General features: G+C 39.6%; 1 protein-coding gene across 1 annotated transcript in view; it reads right to left on the bottom strand.

The window, feature by feature from the left end:
• LOC122555878 (uncharacterized) overlaps positions 1-21,244 on the bottom strand; it is a 361,709-nt gene that overhangs the window by 15,070 nt on the left and 325,395 nt on the right. Inside the window, exon 7 of the mRNA XM_087993253.1 lies at positions 14,377-14,445. Coding sequence (XP_087849379.1) covers positions 14,377-14,445 — 69 coding nt within the window. The remainder of the gene's footprint in view (positions 1-14,376; positions 14,446-21,244) is intronic.

Here is a 21,244-nt window from a genome sequence, read left to right as displayed (position 1 = left end):
ATAGTATATCAGAGACCAGAAACTGTTGATGCCAAGTACAGGTTTTAAATTCTTGAAAAATATTGCTGAAATAGAGATTAAGGGAACTAAAAGGATACACGCTGAAAAATAAGTAATCACAGAAGTGAAACAAAATTAATCTTCATTTCCCCACAGTGGAGATGTTGCAAGGAACAGCATACATGGCATATATTTTGAAGTTCAAAAAAATGGAGAATATATCAGAGGGTTACTGACCTTAACGTAATTATAAACAACAGAGAGAGAATGAAATCTTATGACAAGTTGGAGTACACAAGATGAAAGAGCATTTTGCCTCTCAGAGATGATAAGTTTATTCAAGCGCATAACTTTGATTTAAAAAATCATTCCAGAATTTCTTTTTAAATTCCAATCTTAAACAACAAATGAGTTTTCTAAGAGGAGTAGAGAATTGTTGGGGAATTTGAGGAAAGATAATTTGGCAAGAAAGAAGAAACAAACTTCTTGGACTTAACTTCAATCAAGGAGACAGGAGATTTTAATTTGAAGTCAGAGGGAATACCAAGAGTCTGACAGAAGAAGTTGCCTTGAAAAACAGAAAATATGAGATGTCATTCAGTTGCCAGAGCTCTTAGCTCTGAGTCAGAAAATTGTGGGTACAATTCTCCCAGAGTATTGACTAGAAAAGCCTGGATTACATTGCAGTGCAGTCATGAGAGAGTACAGTACTGTTGGATGAGATGTTAAAACCAATATCCATCTATGTTCTCAAGTGTGTGGAATAGCCACCATGGCACAATTTCAAAGAATAGCAGGGTGTTCTGCCCAGTGTCCTGGTCAATATTAATTAACACCAGTTTTAAAAAAAACAGATTATTGAATCATAATCTCAATACCACTTATGAGTATGGAAAGTGATGGCTGTGTTTGCCACATAGCAACTGTGAGTCCACTTCAAAAGCACTTCGTTGATCACAAAATCCTTTGAGATGTCCTGAGGTAGTGAAGGGCACTATATAAATGGAAGTTATTTATTTTCGAATGAATATTTTGTTTTACTAACCCCAAAAGGGCAGGATTTAAAGATTTGGCTTTACACTCTGAAAAGATCAGTGACTCCATGTACAATTCAAACCAAGAAGAATTGATGAACTTAGCATGGATTCATCATCAAAAGAAATGAACTACTTTTGACACCAGTTCTTATTTTCCTCAAAGCTTCAACTTCTATCCTTTCATTTATTATAATGTTTTACCATAATATTGCTTTGTTTTTGTTTTCAACACCATTAAATACATAAGAGTTATTACTCAGAAAAATGTTTGAAGGATAAACTAGTGTAATATCGCTCATCTTCCTTCTTAGTTCAATTCTCAATTTCTGGGGATCAACCTCAAATTTTCAATTCATTCTGAGCATCCTGATCAAGCCCTAGATTTATTCCCCAATCCCAAGTGTAATGAACTGAATGGCTTTCTTTGGCCACAGCAGACACCTGTGTTAACAACACTTGAGAGGCACTGGAGTTATATGCCCTCAGAATAATGTAAGAAAAGAATGTGTTCTTCCCCAGATGACATCAGTGAACCAGATTTTCTTGTACAACAATCCAACAGCTTCATTGTTACTTTTATTGATAACTTTTTTCTTTGTTTCCCAGATTTTTTTAACACAATCTTTCAAACTTGCATTCTCTAAGTTAATGTTCTCCCCAACTCCCCCACCCCCACCCCAGTTTAGTAACCGATACATCAATATATCCTCCTACTCACTTCCAAAGCACCTCCATTTGCTTTACAAGTTAATGACCAATACTGGACACGAACAGTATTCAAAGTTAATCAGGCAGACTAATGTACATTCTCAATGTGATACCCTCTGACATCAGTCCCAAAATATAGTTACAGGAGCTCAACTGGATCATGTCCTTGGCAATCTACAGCTTCTTCATCTATGACCTTCCTTCAATTATGAGGTCAGAAATGGATATGCTTGCTGATGATTCCATAATTCAGCACCATTCATGACACCGCAGACTCTGAAGCTTTCCATGTCTATACGCAGCAAGATATGGGCAACATCCAATCAGTCGCTGATAAGTAATATAGGTGTCACATAAATGCTAGGCAGTGACCATCTCCAATAAGAGAAAATATAACCATAGCTCCTTGATGCTTAATGGCATTTGGCACAGTCATCACTGAGTCCCCCACTGTCAATATCTTCACGGTTTACATTGAACAGAAACTGAACTGGACCAGCCACATAAATACTGTGTCTGCTAGAACAGACTGGAGGGTTGGAATTCTGTGGCAAGTAATTCACCTTCTGTTTCCCCAATCCCAGTCCACCATCCACAACACACCCAGTCAGGAGAGTGATTGAATACTCTAAGCTTGCCTTGATAGGTACAGTTCCAATAACACTCAAGGTCATAGAACATAGAACATAGAACAATACAGCACAGAACAGGCCCTTCGGCCCACGATGTTGTGCCGAACATTTGTCCTAGCTTAAGCACCCATCCATGTACCTATCCAATTGCCACTTAAAGGTCACCAAAGATTCTGACTCTATCACTCCCACAGGCAGCGCATTCCATGCCCCCACCACTCTCTGGGTAAAGAACCCACCCCTGACATCTCCCCTATACCTTCCACCCTTCACCTTAAATTTATGTCCCCTTGTAACACTCTGTTGTACCCGGGGAAAAAGTTTCTGACTGTCTACTCTATCTATTCCTCTGATCATCTTATAAACCTCTATCAAGTCACCCCTCATCCTTTGCCGTTCCAATGAGAAAAGGCCTAGCCCTCTCAACCTATCCTCGTACGACCTATTCTCCATTCCAGGCAACATCCTGGTAAATCTTCTCTGTACCCTCTCCAAAGCTTCCACATCTTTCCTAAAGTGAGGCGACCAGAACTGCACACAGTACTCCAAATGTGGCCTAACCAAGGTCCTGTACAGTTGCAACATCACTTCACGACTCTTGAATTCAATCCCTCTGCTAATGAACGCTAATACACCATAGGCCTTCTTATAAGCTCTATCCACCTGAGTGGCAACTTTCAAAGAGCTATGAACATAGACCCCAAGATCCCTCTGCTCCTCCACCTTACTAAGAACCCTACCGTTAACCCTGTATTCCGCATTCTTATTTGTCTTTCCAAAATGGACAACCTCACACTTGGCAGGGTTGAACTCCATCTGCCACTCCTCAGCCCAGCTCTGCATCATATCCAAGTCCCTTTGCAGCCGACAAGAGCCCTCCTCACTATCCACAACACCACCAATCTTCGTATTATCTGCAAATTTACTGACCCACCCTTCGACTCCCTCATCCAAGTCATTAATAAAAATTACGAACAGCAGAGGACCCAGAACTGATCCCTGCGGAACTCCACTTGTAACTGGGCTCCAGGCTGAATATTTACCATCTACCACCACTCTCTGACTTCGACCGATTAGCCAGTTTTCTATCCAATTGGCCAAATTTCCCTCTATCCCATGCCTCCTGACTTTCCGCATAAGCCTACCATGGGGAACCTTCGATACCATCTACAAAAAAGCAGTTGCTTGACTGGTGCCCTATCTACCACTTCTTATATTCACTCCCAGCAGTGTGGACCACCTAGAAGTTGCAATGTAATAACTTTCTTTCAATACAAAGATTCCTTCAACAGTGCTCCAGCATCACCTCTACCACTTAGAAGGATAAAGGCAACACATGCATGGGAACATCACCCTTGCACATCCGCCTCTGTACCACGCATCATCCTGGCTTGAAACTATATGGGCGGCACGGTGGCACAGTGGTTAGCACTGCCGCCTCACAGCGCCAGTGACCCAGGTTCAATTCCCGCCTCAGGCGACTGACTGTGTGGAGTTTGCACATTCTCCCCGTGTCTGCGTGGGTTTCCTCCGGGTGCTCCGGTTTCCTCCCACAGTCCAAAGATGTGCAGGTCAGGTGAATTGCCCGTAGTGTTAGGTAAGGGGTAAATGTAGGGGTATGGGTGGGTTGCGCTTCGGCGGGTCGGTGTGGACTTGTTGGGCCGAAGGGCCTGTTTCCACACTGTAAAGTAATCTAAATCTAAATCTATATTGCTATTCCTTCATTGTCACTGAGTCAAAACCCTGGAACTCCCGACATAACAGTAATGCAATGTCCCTACACCTCAAGAGTTGCAGCAATTCAGAAAGACACCCCATTCCAATTAGGGATGGACAATAAACACCCATATTCCATGCAGAAATAAACAAAACTCAAGTGATTAAATACAGTAGTCATGTACCTTGTTTGTTCCATCTTTTTTTGCTCCACAGTATTCTATCTTACAACTGCGCAGTCTAACATGCTGAGATCTCTTCATATATGCAAAATGAACACCCCTCCATGCCCGACCTTGCAATATTTATCAGATGAAAGATGAAATGGGATTTAAATCATTGATGTGGAACAGTGGACTGGTCAGCACATAATATTTTTAAAATTAACTAACTTAATGCAATAAAAACACATTGATGCGTTGGTACTTCCAATAGCAGCAAAAGAAACTGAAGTAACTGGCCAGGGGAGCTGGATGACCATATGTTTCAATTCATGAAGAAAACTTTCTTAATATTTAATGCAAGAAAAATGTTACTGTGAAAAGTTACAAAAACACTGTTGTAGAAAAATAATTATTTCTCTGCATTTTCATTGATCCATGAACGTGACCAAGAGAAATACAGAGGTGCTGTCCTGACCAGTGCCTGCAATTAATTCACAACTAGCTTCTAGAAAAACGAATCCTGGCCAGAATCATGATTGGGACCCACATGAAGAAGCTAAATGACTGAACAATTTTTTTTAAAGCAATCACACTGATCTGCACCTGCAATGAAGACAGAGTGGAGAACTTACTCTATCTTCCTTTACTCCTAACTTTGCTAAAGAGCAACCACAGCTTAATTATATGCAACATTCACATCCATGGGATTAGCAGTTCTCTTGAGCAATACCAAGCAACTTACATTCCTCCACTCCATTTCAACATGCATTTCATGAGTGGATGCACTTCCATTGCACATCTATTCACAGACTTCCACTTCCAACTCATATTTGCTATTATTTTTTCTCATACTAGTGCCTCTTACAAATACTTTTATTGCATTCGTCCACTCACAGCAAACTCACAATTTCACAACCTTTCTGCCATCAGAATGATCTCATCAATATCAGACAGTTTCTGCTGAGTTGCACTGTTTTTATTGAAACAAATCACTCAAAATGGTTGAAACCACTTACATTCAGAGCAACTCCAGTTTCTATAATCGTTTGTGCTTCATTTTAAAAAAGTGCTTGAAGTTGACCCCTTCTTAAAAACTGAACATGACCGCAAATCAAACTAATCACTATTGCGTAGTCCTGCTAATTGCACTCAAGAAGCTCTTAAAATTAATCTCTTGTAAGGCAGCAAAGCACTAATAGGTGTATTTTAAAACTTTTCAATACATAATTTAATTTACTTGAGAAACTTGCAATTGTAAGCCAATGTAACTAGCAAATAGCTCTATATAGATTTTTAAAATCGCTTCCAATTATTTACACTACTCTCAGGTAGTGATTAGATGGGCTTTAAATGTATTATCCACTGTAGTAATCAAACTGCAACCAGTTAGCCTCAAAACTACTTAGGAATTATTTTAAGTAATTTTAAAAGAAGATTATGTTCTACAATACAGCCCAGTTGCATTGGGACTGGATAGGTTTTATGTTGGAAACTATGAATCTTGATGAGTAGGAGCCTGAGAAAAAGAAAAATTTCCCAAACCTAGCTCAAATGTGGGCACAATTTTCACCCATGTCACTGATTGCAATTATTCTCAAAGCAGATACTGTACCCCATTGTTTCTAATTAAATTCTGCACAGTAATGTGGTTGCTTAAAATTTCCGTAACAGTGAAAATGACCAGAGGAAATCTAACATTTCAGTTCCTTTTTGATCTGCTAATATGAAACAGAAATATTTAAGGCTGCATTTTAATATTTTTACATTGTCATCAATAAAATGATATTACAAGTACAGATCTAAGAAATTAGTAAACAATCAAGTTGGAATTAACATTATCCTTTAAAATTCTCAGTAAGTAAAAATATTCTGAAGTCTGTCTGCTAAATTAATCACCCAAAACATATATTTTTTTAAATTCATCATCAAGCCAATAATGTTAGTTTCCAGAGACTTAAGGTTCCAGAGACAATTGATAACCTTTTCCTTTTGTGTGTTAAAAGCTGTGTTTTTCATCTGGCTAATACAAAGAAATATAGGGGTGACGTTTCTTTAATAATCACGATCTTAAGAGTGCAGAAATTTCTACATTGCAAAAAACAACTAGACTTTGTATTAAATTGTAATACTTTAACTTCAGGCTACTGCTTTTTGATATTTAAATGATTGTTAACATTACTAAACAGAAAAAAAATCTGAGGCTTTAGTTAATTTGTTAAATAGTTCCATGAGTGTGAGCAGTCTTTTTCACTATCCTTTTTTAACTTCAAGTCAGGCATATATTCCCATTCGCTTCATCTTTTTTTTATATATAAATGTGACATTGACTTCATTTTGGGGAAGGATAATATGTTTGCATGATAAATGCATATGATAAGATTTACATTATTTTCCAAATGTTAGAATGTTTTATTGCTTTAGATATAGCTGCATTGCACAGTAGCTATTAACCAATTTTAAAATATTCTTCCCAAAAGAGTTTAGAGTATTCCAGATACACAAGCTCACCACAATGGACAGCTACCAGTCTGCAGATGTAAACAGATAATGCATATTGAATGACAAAATATCTTGACTACTATATTAGCAAAAGTCAGTAAAATACTTCATGATGTGAAATCAATGTGAAATATTACTTTCACTATAGTAAGGATTGGACAAACATACATTGTATTAGATAATAAGAGTTATTGTATAAGGTCCAAGATCATTGTACAAGATAAGTCTAAAAAAAATTTTAAAATTATATATCTAAAAGTTTATCTAACAAAATATTTTTAAATGTCTAATTTAACCCTTGTTTAGCTGAATAAACAATAAACATAGACAGCCTGTAACCAATAATGCTGAAGTTGAACCTATGTATTGGGTGCCTATTATTTTCATTTGAAAAAAGTCCAAACAGAATCTGACTAGTATGTCAAGCACATTTAGTCAAAACTAGTGACAGCAGTTTCTGCATTTTTGTCTTTCCATTCTTTGAAATAAGAATGCAGACCTTTTATATTGTCTATTGCTCTCATTAGTTGAATACTGTGTGATGTGTTAGAATGGAGAATTTGAACTTGAGTAATTGTTCACTTTAAAAGATTGCTCTCATCAATCCTCAGTTTTAGCCTTTAATAGTCACTTTGTGTTTCCAAGATAAGTCAATACCCATATTTATTTACCAAATCAATGGTTCACATTATTTAATGACATTTTGTCCACACTACAATTGTTAAATAAGTTCAGCAAGGATAGCTTTTGTTTAATGGAGAAAGAAATTCTGCACTGTACAAAGTGTACCACTAAATCCTTAACCCGAACAGTTTTGATAGATACGCTAAAAAAACATATCTTCAACATGATGGATATCATCTTAAATACAGTGTCATTATGAAAGAGAATCCCATTTGTGTTTCAGAGTAGTTTTCTCTACTTTAATGGATGTCAATATTTAAATATGGCGCGGCCACTGAGATTCTTTTCTCTGTCATTTTAATGATACTGTATCAACAAGTTAATTCCTCCACTAAAATAGCTTATAACAGAAATTTGGTCCAAGCATATCAAGAGTTAACCTGATAATATTGCTGCAAGCAGTTTCTACTTTAATAGCTAGTACATGTCATGTCACTGATTTTCCACAGCCTTATGGTCATTTTCAAATTTAAAGATCATGCTATATTTTTCTTGTTTCAATAGCTGGCAACATTCAAAAGAGTTGCACTTAGTAGATTTCAATCAGTGATCAGAAAGATATTGCTATAAATGTACACATCTGTTAAGCTTCCATGGCAAACAATAGCAATTCACGGTGTCAGCAGAATACAACTAATGAAATATCAACAACGTCATACTGTATATACGAAAATAGACGTCTGGTAGTATTTACCAGGTAAAAATTCATTTGAATGATCCTGATAACATTTTGAACAATGGCAGAATCCTCATATTGAATTACTGTCTGCTAATGATCATCTTCATAAAATACAAGATGTTGAACGGCTTGGCACAGAAACACTAATTCATCTATTTATAAATGAAAAGTGCCAGCTTGTGTGGCTAAATTTAACAGAGGATATTTATTATTTTCTCATTCATTAGTGAAATAACCACTTTTTTATACCAGTTACAATAGATAAATGCTTCTGAATTTTATTTTTATTTTATCACATGTATATACTTAGAATATTTTGCTAAACGTCAATATAAGTGTCATTCTGAACTACAGAGCATTTAAATTCAATGCTGGTATCCAATACAAATTCAGCTCCAATTGATATGCATGTCTTCTCTGGTTAAGCGTTATAAGAATGCTAAAGATCCTACATGAAGTTAGATTGGACATTCTGAACCAAGTTTCTAGTACATGAGTTACAGCTCAGAAGTACCACAAGTTAATTGCTCATTTGTAATCTCTCAAAGAGCCCACTGTGTGACTCATCTCTTTCACAGTGCTTCTCTCTTAAGGTTCCAGCCTTGCTTAGTGCTTTTTTCACAGGGTGTGCACATCACTAACTTGGTCAGCTTTTATTATCCATCCCTAGTTGCCCTTGAGAAGGTTGTGGTGAGGCAACTTCTTGAACTATCACAGTCCATATAATGAGGAACACCCATGTGCTGTTACAACAGGGTGTTCCAGCACTTTGACCCAATGACACTGCAGGAACAGCAATATGGTTCCAGGATGGTGTGTGGCTTGGTGGAGAACTTGCAGGCTGTGGTGTCCCATGCAGTTTGTGTCTCTCTAGATGGTTGAGACTGAGCGTTTGAAAGATGCTATTAAGAAAGCCTTGGTGAGTTTTTTTTAAGCAATAAGCAACAGTGATTCCATGGTTGCCATTAGACAATTCTTAAAAAAATTCCAGATTGTTATTGAATTCATTTGACCATCTGTCAGAGTGGAAGTTGAACCCCTGACCCCAGTTCATGAGTCTAGATGACCAGACCAGTAACATAACCACTATGCCACCTCCTCCGCGATTTAGCCAGGAATGTAAAGAGTGTTCAATCACACTCCTGATTTGTGCCTTGTAGATGGTGGACAGGCTTTGATGAGTCAAGAGGTTAATACTCATTGAACATAGAATTAATATTGCAAAGCATAAAGCCATATGTCCCTTGTGCCCACATTGACCTTAAGGAGCAATTCATGTACCCACTTCCCAGACTCCTCTCTCGATCCATGCACATTACTCCTTATAAAAGCAGGGAGGTCATGTTGGAGCTATAAAGAACTTTGGTTAGGCCACAACTGAAATACTTTGTACAGTTCTTGTCACCACATTATAGAAAATATGTGATACATTGATGGGCGTGCAAAGGAGATTCACCAGGACATTACCTGGGGATGAAGCATTTCAACTATAAGGCTGGATAAGCTTGGGATGTTTTCTTTAGAGGAGAGAAGGTTGAAGGGGGGTCTGATAGAGGTGTATAATGTAAGGAGGGGCAGGCACAGGGTGAATAAAAAGCTACCATTCCCCTCAGTCGAAGGGTTATCAAGGAGACATAATTTTAAAATGAAAGGCAGGAGGTTTAGAGAGATTTGAGGAAAAGCTTTTTTTTAACCCAGAGAGTGGTGGAGGTCTGGGAGAATAGTTGACGAAGAAAACCTGACAATGTTTAAGAAGTACTTGGATGAGCACTTGAAGTGTCACAACATTTATTGCTATGGGCCTAGCGTGGGAAAGTGAAGTACTACTTACTTGTAAGTAGCAGTATACGATTGGTGATACAGATTCAATTGGCCAAAGAGCCTCTTCTGTACTGTGTGATTCTATGATTCTACGACCACAAAAAGCAGGGAAGCTGCTTTCTAGTAGGCCTTGTAGTACCCCACTAGAAACTGCCTTCCGGTCACAAAAATACTCCAGATGGACCATCAATATGGCACTTCTGGCTGAAGATGTGATGCAAATGCTTTGTCTTTTCTCTTTTATACTAATGGCTTTGTCTGGTCTTTTGTACTAATGTGCTGGACTCCACCACTGCAGAGGTTGAGATTATTTGGAGAAACTCCTCCTCCTGTTGGTTGCTTAATTGCTTAATTGCCCTTCACCATTTAAACCGGAGTGTGGTGGCTGGACTGAGGAGTTCAGACCTGAAACTGAGTTATGTCTACTACATGATGGTTCTACTATTGGGCAGTCTTGTATTGTGACTTCAGTCAGGTTGACACCTGAATGTTAGATGTGACTGGTTCTGTGCCTCACATGCCCTCCTGCATCCTTCAGTGAAGCAGGGTTGATTACCCACCTTGATGGTAATGGTAGAATGGGAATATGCTGGGACTCAAGTTTGGGGATTGTCATTGAATAAAATTCAGCTGCTGCTAACAGCCCATTGTATCCCAGTTTTGAGTATCCAGATCCATTCATTTAGCACAATGTAATGCCAATCAACTTGACGGGAAGGTATCTTCAATGTAAAGACAGTCTATTAAATGTGCAGTAGTGACTCCTACTGTACAATCATCAATGCATGCATCTTCAACAGTTAGATGTGGAAGAATGAAGTCACATACATCTCCTCCTTTTGTTGGTTATCCTAACACTTGCTGCAGGCCCACTCTAGAAGCTATGTCCTTTAGGATTCATCCAATTCAGTCTGTAGTGGTGCTACTAACCTATTCTTGGTGACAGTGATTGATGTCCCCCATCTGGAGTAACACTCCCTGACCTTACCACCCTCAGTTCTTCTTCCATGTGTTGCTGAACATGGAGAAGTACTTGGCATTTAATGGTGTTGCCATCACTGAATTTCTTGCTGTTAACATCCTGAGGATTACCACTGACCAGAAATTGAACTGAACCTATATGTAAATACTGTGCTTACAAGCAAATTAGAAGTAGGAATGCTGCAGGAACTAACTCACCTCCTATCTCCCCAAGGTCTGTCCACCATCTACAAGGCATAAGTAATTAGTATATTGGATTTGACTGGATAAGTGCATTTCCAACAGTACTTCCAACAGGACAAAGAAAATTGGTATCTTATCCATTACTTTAAAAAAACCATTCACTCCATCGCCAATGCACAGTTGTAGCTGTGTACACCATCTACAAGATCTTCCAAACCTGTGACCTCTATCATCTAGAAGGACAGAGCCCTCCAAACTACATACCACCCTGACTTGGAGCTCTATCATCATTCATTGAGTATCATTATATCAAAATCCCTAACATGACAGTGGGTGTAAACATACACTCATTAACTGCAAAAATTCAAGAAGACAGCTCACTACCACCTTCTCACAGACAACTGGAGATGGGCAACAAATGTTGGCCAAGCCTGCAACACCCACATCACATCAATGAGTAAAAAACTACTGATTCATCAGCTGAGGGGATTAGCATTTGACTAATCAGCATGAGATTTCTTGCCCATGTTTGACCATGAGACTTCAGTCAGCCCGGAGTCAATGTTAAGGACTCCAGAGTAACTACAATTCCTTCCACTATTTACCAGTGTGCTGTAATCTCTCGTGGGTGTTCTGTTGGTGGGGACAGGACATACCAAGCATGGTGATAATGGTGTCTTGGAAATTATTGTAGGCTTTGATTCCATGAATTTGACCATGTCCAGCAATTCCCTGACTAATCTGTCAGTCAGTCCTCCAAAGTTTGATACAAGCCCGCAGAAGGAAGACTTTTCAGGGTCAAATGAGCTGGCCATGCTATTGTCAGTTCAAGAAGCCAGGTCAATATCGTCTAGGATTTTATTTTCCATTGCCACTGAACCCATTGCCTGATTTGCAATGGCATCCCTAGTCCCTTCATGCATCTTTTATATGCTGTTCTTCAGCAATTTCACCTATATGTATAGGTTTGGCTTGTACTTAATGCCCTCTAGTTTATTGTTCTTAATCCATTCAAGTGTTACTTCTGTCACTGTCTTCTTCAATCACCAGTCCAATATTACACCCTGATGTATTCTAAATTCTTCCAATTCAATGTGGTGAAAGCAAAACCCATCATCTTTGATTCCCAACAGTAGCTCTGCATTACCACCATAACTTTCACTTCACTCTTTCCCAAGAGATATTAGACACAAAATATTGCTTGATCCCAAGCTGAGCTTTCTTCACCATATCCAATGACTATGTGCTTCTTGTTCCACCTCCAAGGTATTGCCCATTGCCACTCCAACATTTACGTCAAATGTAGTTAACCTCTGGGACATGCTTTTGCCATTTCAGCCTTTCATTTTTGATGTTTTTATTTTGTTTTTTTTTCATTGTTGACTTTTCCCCTCGAATAAATTACTAATTGTTCAGAATACTGTGGCTCAGACCATTTCATACATTTCCATTAACTCCACTGTAGCCTAGTTCACTGGTCTCCAGATTATTACGCAATCCTCAACTTTATGTTCAAATCTTTCTCAGGCTTTGCCTATTTTGTCTTCTTCTTTTGACATACATCCCTGTACATAATGCCCATTCTTCACAGATTTCAATAAGCCAAAACTAGAACAACACTGTAATAAAATAATTATGAATCAATTATTCTAATACTGCTTCATACACTATATTGGATAAAATTATCCTCAAACTGTAAGCAACATGCGACCAGCCTCTAAAATATTAATAATGACACATCAGCGTGTGTCGATGTCACACATCAGAAATTATGTTTTGAAGTGTGAATAGTCTAAATGAAAGAGAAAGTAAGTTGGTCGGTTTGTGTTCCTTTTGATCTGGATAAATTAACAAACACATTCCAATCATCAATTTTCACAAAAAGCAATTAAACTCAATCTAACCCCAGCATGTATTTATTTGCAGAAGTTAAATTTGACAGGAAAATTTACACCAAAGGTTACAGAATATAAAACTTAAGTGCGTTGCACCCAAAACCAGCTACATTAGCCCGGATCTTCTCAGTTCTGGATAGTCAGAGAGATGATAGATGCACATTGCAAACTCTCAGAAATCCCAACGCACTGACTCTGTGCAAAATCGCCAGAGAAATGTAAACTTCCAATGAATTGCCTGCCGTTCAGAACTCTCTTACAAAGTTTCCAACCCTGAGGCAGAAACATCGAAGAATTCCTGTCTGTTACCTGGATAGTTATCCAGGGAACCTAAGAGATCAAAACCTGCTCTATAACCTCTCCCAACCCAATCAATTATACTGAGTGCTGAATGCATGATGACACCTTCTTCAGAACTCCCAGAGGCCTAATCTCCCCTTGACGCCAGATATGCCCCTTACCCACCTACAACTACCTTCGCCACATGACCCACCAACAGCTGAAGCACTATCCACCATTCAGATCCAATCACCTGCCCAAATGCCCCCAAATATAGGTCACCCTCCCCAACAAGCAAACAAAAACAACCTCCACCAGCTCAGTTCATCTCTGGCTCCAATCAACCCTACCCTACTCACCCAGGTCCCTGCTGTGGTTTAAAAGCTATGTTGCTTTAAGAACTGAGGATTCTGATGAGCCAAGCTTGATGAGGTGAGGACATATGACCAGCAGCCACAAGGAGTGCAAGCAGCAATTTATTAGACTAGGGATTTGTACATATGTTGTTCTGTAACAACAAGTTTGTTTTATCTGTTCAGTAAACTGAACCAATGATACAATCAATCCAGCATGATTGTGGTAACACTGTGTTAAGGAGGATGATATAAGAACATGACATCCACCATCCAACCCTCATACACTTGCATCATTGTTAGCCTCATTGACATCCAGCTTTCGGAAATGTATCTACTGCTGGCATTGGGTTTCCTAGGCCACAGGTAATAGGGCAGGTTCCTCGACAGACTGTAAAGGTAAGTACCTTCACACTTACTCCCGGAATCCAGGTGCTAGCCTGAGATGCATCCACGATCAGCCTTCCTCAACCACCATCACACCCTTCACCGGAGACCTCCGACATCATCCTCCACCCAGCAGGTCTGACCTTCCCATCACCATCATCAGGCCATTAAAGGTCGCCTCCCAGAGCTCTCCTGTGCCCTGTGTGTCAGGTTGTCAATTCAGCTGAAATTCACTGAGCTAATATGCACAGTGCCAGTGCAGATCCACAAGCATTAACAGTACAATTGTTATAAAATACACACTGTAATTCAGACAATTTGAAAAGTGAACTTGACATTTCAAACTGTCTTCACCAACCTGTTATATCGTGCACCGATCAAAAATGAATGGATGTTCTCTCCTGAAAAGTTAGGTACTGGTTTCAGCCTGGGGTAAGAGAGGAAGATAAAAGGAAAAGTTGAGATCTGGGTTTGCTCGTACAATGACAGCTGCATATTAATCAAAAAAAATTCTGACAAATCAAAAAGACTTTTTTTTGCACAAAATAGACCCCTGGAGTCTTAATCATATAACAGGGGAATAACTGGATTGATTTCATCTTTAAAGAATGAATTCTTTGAAACACTGCAGATACTTTTTAGTTCTTAAATATAAGAAGTGAAAATTGTTCCATATTGTGAAAATAAAGCAAACTTCCAGGACAATTTCATTATGAAGATGCAATGATAATCAAAAGTATCTTAGTTATTACATCAAATGAATCTAGAATGTGCTTCAGTACGTAGTGCATTGTGTGAAATTAATGCCAGCTTCCAGCCAGAATAGAATTGTACATTGCAATAAATGACATGTTTTAGTACAAACTACATTATTGAAGCATGGAATATTAGAGCTTAGAAGTTACAACTACACTGTATCCATGAAGAACTATAAAAATCCAGACCTACATTTTTGCTGCAAATTTCTTCACCTCGATAAGGACAAGAAACTGAAAACTCTGAACAATAAAAGGAGATCTAATATTGTTAACTACTAAAAGTGACAGTGGTCGGAAAAACCAAACAGGACCTACACATTGGCCAGAGTGGTCCATCTCCATTTTAGAGGTACATTTCGCTAGGAGGGTAGCAAGAGCCCATAAACAATCAGGTTGGGTGTTGGAAAGGCTCTTTCAGGTTAAAGTTAAAAAGATTATTCAACTCTTTGTCTCTGAAATGACCCATTCCATAGGTTCAGAAAAATAGTCAATCCTGCCAAGGTAAACTTGTTGTTATATTTTTGAAGGAATTTGTAAAGAGAGTCAGACATCAAGATGGTCAGATCATGTTGTATGACATCATCACAAACTGGGCATGCTCATAATATTTGAATATATTACACTCTGCTTTCCACATCAAAAGAAGTGTTTTGGAAGAATTTTTTTTCAGTTACACTAACTATACAGTTTAAAAATCAAATAAATCTTTGTGAATGTGCATATTTGGTAAAATAACAGCTGACACATTTTCTTCTTACTCAACATTTATAAATCACACCTCATTACTGGTTTATGAAGTCCTGATATTCAACAGGTTTTAGAGTCAGGTTTTGGATTTTCATAAAGTCCAGGACTTTCAGAAAAATACACCTGAATCTTCTCATAGTTTGATGAAATGTGAAGTTTGAAGAGTTTCACAGAGGGTTTCCCTCCATGATATCGGACAAATTTTCTGATGCAATTTTCCACTGTTCACATATTTAATTATGTATTCAGGCTTCATGACATCCTGTTGTGCAAAGGTATGATCAGCAGAACAGAAGTACTTAATGTTGCCAGGACCTTCTGGTACTCACACCACAGATGCTATATTTAAACCCAAGCCACACAGTGCAGAAGCATGCGTAAGTGGATCAGAGATGATCCATGAGGGTTCTTAGTACCTGGCATATGTTAGATACCACTGTCTGGGGATGTCAGGTGTGGGTAGCTGTGCCCATGGAGCATGCCCTTGGGTGTTGATGCTCGGTTTCTAGTATGGATGTCATTTGAAACAAGCAGTGAGTTGAATGTCACAAGTACCCGCTCTTGTTTTTTGTGAAGTTGTCCTGACAGCTAGTTTGTTTGGACAGTTTGGTAAAATGGGAGTCCAGTATAAATGAGACAAGCTGTGTGATTAACAAGGTGCTTCACAAGTGTTCATCCTTGTCAATTGGCATCTTGCTGCTGCTTAGTTAGATCCTCACAATGCTGTTTGTGAATAGCATAAAAGACAGTGTAAATTGTTCCCAACTTTGAGATGGGCCTTGCCACATCATATCACCTGATTCTGCAAGACATCTGACCATAGACAATATTGCTCAAACTCCTACAAGGTACTGCCCAGTTTTTCATTTCTTTCTTCCAAAAGATTGGTATGTGTTCTTAAATTAACAGGTCAATGGTGGCAGTGGATGTACGGGAGTTATTGGCAACCTACTTCTGGACCTTTTGCAATTGTACATGCACTGATCAATGATTCAAGAGTATGACCTGGACCAAGCCAAGAATCAAAACTGTTGGCTATGGGTTTCATGCTGACCATGTGTTTAGAGTGTAGTTCTATCAAAACCTTGGTCCAGATTTTCCATGCAGAATTCAGGTCCTGATGCTGTGCCTTAACCCTTTCACTCTCACAAAATTAGTTTTGCCCTAATTGAGTACGAGACAAGTTCAGCACCCAAACAGTGCCACAAGCACTTCCAAAAGGTTTGGGACACTTAGCCAATGCAATGGCAGCCTTGTCAGTAATTGTCATTGCCTTACTGAGGAGAGCAGGCGGTTCATCAGACGGCCAGGAGGTAAAATGATTAATAAGGAGGATGACCAGAGAAAACTACAGTGCAATTACAACCCCAGTTCCAGTAAGACTCATTTTGCAATACAGATCGCCACAACCACCACAATTTTCGCAATCAAAAGAATAACTTTTCTTTAGCCTCCTTGCCGACTTCCCCCAAAAGAAGTGAACCCAAAAGCTAACAAGCATCAGGCATTTGAATTTGCTAAAATTAATGAAATAACTGGTCTTTCCAAATACCCAGTCTCTGTAATTCAACCCTCCCACTCCCATCTCTGCTAGAATTAAAACATTTGAATTTGTCTCAAAGGCATCAGGGTCATGAGATGACATTCAGGACTAGGAACTTTGTACTGACACTCTAGAACCCCACCTGTTCATGTGACATTGATTAGAACTAGAATCCCTACAGTGTGGAAGCAGGCCATTCAGCCCATCAAGTTCACACCAACCCTCCGAAGAGCAATCCACTCTCTACCACTGTAACCCTGCATTCCCCATGTTTCTCCAGTTAGCCTGCACACTGTGGTCAATTTCCCATGGCCAATCCACCTAACCTGCACATCTTTGGACTGTGGGAGGAAACCAGAGCACCCAGTGGAAACCCATGCAGACACGGGGAGAATGTGCAAACTCCACACAGACAGTTCACCCAAGGCTGGAATTGAACCCAGGTAATTGGTGCTGTGAGGCAACAATGCTAACTACTGAGGCACTGTGATACTTTGAAATGGTTTCAGTTCCTTTTCTTTATCTTAGTCAAATACTGTCCAGTCATTCAAAGTCTGATCAGAGACTCTTTTTAAAAACTAGGTTTTTCTGAATTTAAGTTGCAGTAACTGAAACATCCTCACCCACGATCCCTGTTCTGAATTACACACTTAAAGCCTACTTTTGAGTCTTCATGAGGCAAATACAACATGGTATTGCTGATAGCATTTTCCTTTCAACTACAACATTCAGTGTTATAATCTAATTATGACTGAGATAGAGCCCAACGAGCACCTTTGATCTTAGCATTGTTGGTGTTGCAGTCCTTGGATTATGAATAATTACTCAGGGTTTAAGATCTGCAACTAGCATGATATTTCTATCCAATAAAACCTGATGCAAATTTTTTTGAATCCAAAAATGATTTCACACACCTCCTTTTCTACCTGTGCATAGTTACATTAACTCTTGGTGACTGTACATGATGCAAATGTTTTGGCTTTCTCTTGATCATTATCCATGACACAACTGATTATGGCCCCAACTTTACACTTTGAAGGACCACGTGCTAGCTTGAAGTTGAGCTTTGTGTCATAATGTATGAGTGATCAAGCTTCTTTAACATGTATCAGCAGCATTGATTTTGCCTGTCTCATGTCTTCCTTCAAAAAAATTCAAGCAGTACAGCTAACACTTCTGCAAACTCAGATAGAAAATATTAGTAGTCTTTGATTATGCCTTGAAAATCTAAGCACATCTGGTTTTGAGGCGCTGACTCGAGCCTCTATCTTCCCTTTCACTGGCTGTAGCTTGATTTTCATGCCAAAATATATGAGAGCTTCGATCGCAGCAAAGCACACGTGCTCCTTTTCAATCTCACTGAGCCTTTTAAACACTTCATCCAACATAGAATCATAGCACTTTACAGTACAGAAAGAGGCCATCTGGCCCATCATCTGTACCAGCTCACAAAAGAGCTATCCAGGAGTCTTATTCTCCAGTGCTATCCCAGTAGTGTTCTAAATTTATCCCTTTTGAAAGTATATCCAGTTCTTGGTTGAGGCAGGTACATTAACAACATTTAAAAGACAGTTGGACAAATATATGTATAGGAAAGGCTTAGAAGGATAATAGGGCTAGAATGGATGGACATTTTGGTCGGTATGGACCAGTTTGAGCCAAAGGGCCCATCTCTATGCTGTAGACAATAGACAATAGACAATAGGTGCAGGAGTAGGCCATTCTGCCCTTCGAGCCTGCACCACTTTTCAATATGATCATGGCTGATCATCCTTAATCAGTATCCTGTTCCTGCCTTATCTCCATAACCCTTGATTCCACTATCCTTTAGAGCTCTATCCAACTCTTTCTTAAATGAATCCAGAGACTGGGTCTCCACTGCCCTCTGGGGCAGAGCATTCCACACAGCCACCACTCTATGGGTGAAGAAGTTTCTCCTCATCTCTGTCCCAAATGGTCTACCCCGTATTTATTAGCTGTGTCCTCTGGTTCGGCATTCACTCATCAGTGGAAACATGTTTCTTGCCTCCAGAGTGTCCAATCCTTTAATAATCTTATATGTCGCAATCAGATCCCCTCTCAGTCTTCTAAACTCAAGGGTATATAAGCCCAGTCGCTCCAGTCTTTCAGCGCAAGGTAGTCCTGTCATTCCAGGAATTGACCTCGTGAACCTCAATAGCCAGAATGTCTTTCCTCAAATTTGGAGACCAGAACTGCACACAGTACTCCAGGTGTGGTCTCACCCGGGCCCTGTAGAGCTGCAGAAAAACCTCTTTGCTTCTATACTCAATTCCTCTTGTTATGAAGGCCAGCATGCTATTAGCCTTCTTCACGACCTGCTGTACCTGCATGCTAACCTTCATTGATTGATTGGTGTACAAGAACACCCAGATCTCTCTGTACTGCCCCTTTACCTAAATTGATTCCATTTAGGTAGTAATCTGCCTTTCTGTTCTTGCCACCAAAGTGGATAACCATACATTTATCCACATTAAACTGCATCTGCCATGCATCTGACCACTCACCTAATTTGTCCAGGTCACCCTGTAATCTCCTAACATCCTCATCACATTTCACCCTGCCATCCAGCTTAGCATCATCAGCAAATTTGCTAATGTTATTACTAATAGCATCTTCTATATCATTAACATATATTGTAAAAAGCTGCGGTCCCAGCACTGATCCCTGCAGTACCCCACTGGTCACTGCCTGCCATTCCAAAATGGAGCTATTTATCACTACTCTTTGTTTCCTATCAGCCAACCAACTTTCAATCCAAGTTAGTACTTTGCCCCCAATACCATGCGCCATCAGGCTTGGGATGTAGACCATCAGGCCCCACGGACTTATCAACCTTCAGACCTAACAGTCTCTCCAACACCAATTCAAGGCAAATATAAATTCCCTTAAGTTCAGGTCCTTCAGCCACTATTACCTCAGGGAGATTGCTTGTGTCTTCCCCAGTGAACACAGATCTGAAGTAACAATTCAATTCTTCTGCCATTTCTTTGTTCCCCGTAATATATTCCCCTGTTTCTGTCTTCAAGGGCCCAATTTTAGTCTTAACCATTTTTTTGCCTTTCACATACCTAAAAAAGCTTTTACTATCCTCCTTTATATTTCTGGCCAGTTTACCTTCATACCTCATTTTTTCTCTGCGTATTTCCTTCTTAGTAATCCTCTGTGGTTCTTTAAAATCTTCCCAGTCCTCCGTCTTCCCACTTATCTTTGCTATGTTATACTTTTTCTCTCTTAACTTTATATTTTTTCTTAACTTCCCTCGTCAGCCACGGCATCCCATGCCTTCTCCTAGGATCTTTCTTCCTTTTTCAAATGAACTGATCCTGCATCTTCTGCATTATACACAGAAATATCCGCCATTGTTCCTCCACTGTCATCCCTGCTAAGGTATTGCACCATTGAACTTTGGCCAGCTCCTCCCTCATAGCTCCATATTCCTTTATTCAACAGAAGTACTGTCACTTCCGACTGTACCCTCTCCCTCTCAAATTGCAGATTGAAGCTTATTGTGTTATGGTCACTACTTCCCAATGGCTCCTTCACTTCAAGGTCCCTGATCAATTCTGGTTCATTGCACAATACCAGATCCAGAATTGCCTTCTCCCTGGTAGGCTCCAGCACCAGCTGTTCTAAGAATCCATCTTGGAGGCACTCCACAAAGTCTCTTTCTTGAGGTCCAAACCATCCTGATTCTCCCAGTCTACCTGCATGTTGAAATCCCCCATAACAACTGTAGTAACATCTTTGTGACAGGCCAATTTCAGCTCCTGATTCAACTTACATCCGACATCCAGACTACTGTTTGGGGGCCTGTAGATAACTCCCAAGAGGGTCTTTTTACCCTTAAAAATTCTCAGCTCTATCCACACTGACTCTACGTCCCCTGATTCTAGGTCCCCCCGCGCAAGGGACTGAATATCATCCCTTACCAACATGGCCACCCCACCCCATCTGCCTGTCAGTCTGTCCTTACGAAAGCACGTGTAGCCTTGAATATTTATTTCCCTATGACTATGTAGGACCCTATGACTCTATTTTGAAACTGCCCTCTGGAATCCACCTCCACCACTGTCCCATTAGCACATTGTAAATCCTAACAACTGAATAAAAAAGTTCTTCCTCATCTTACTCCCAGCTCTCCTTCTGCCAATCTTGAA

This window comes from Chiloscyllium plagiosum, unplaced genomic scaffold (assembly GCF_037043375.1).
Source record: "Chiloscyllium plagiosum isolate Xiang-an unplaced genomic scaffold, Cpla_swu_hap1 HiC_scaffold_13, whole genome shotgun sequence".
In the NCBI taxonomy this organism is placed as follows: Eukaryota; Metazoa; Chordata; class Chondrichthyes; order Orectolobiformes; family Hemiscylliidae; genus Chiloscyllium; species Chiloscyllium plagiosum.
Note: the sequence above shows the minus strand (reverse complement) of the source record. Positions and strands in the feature narration are given on the sequence as shown.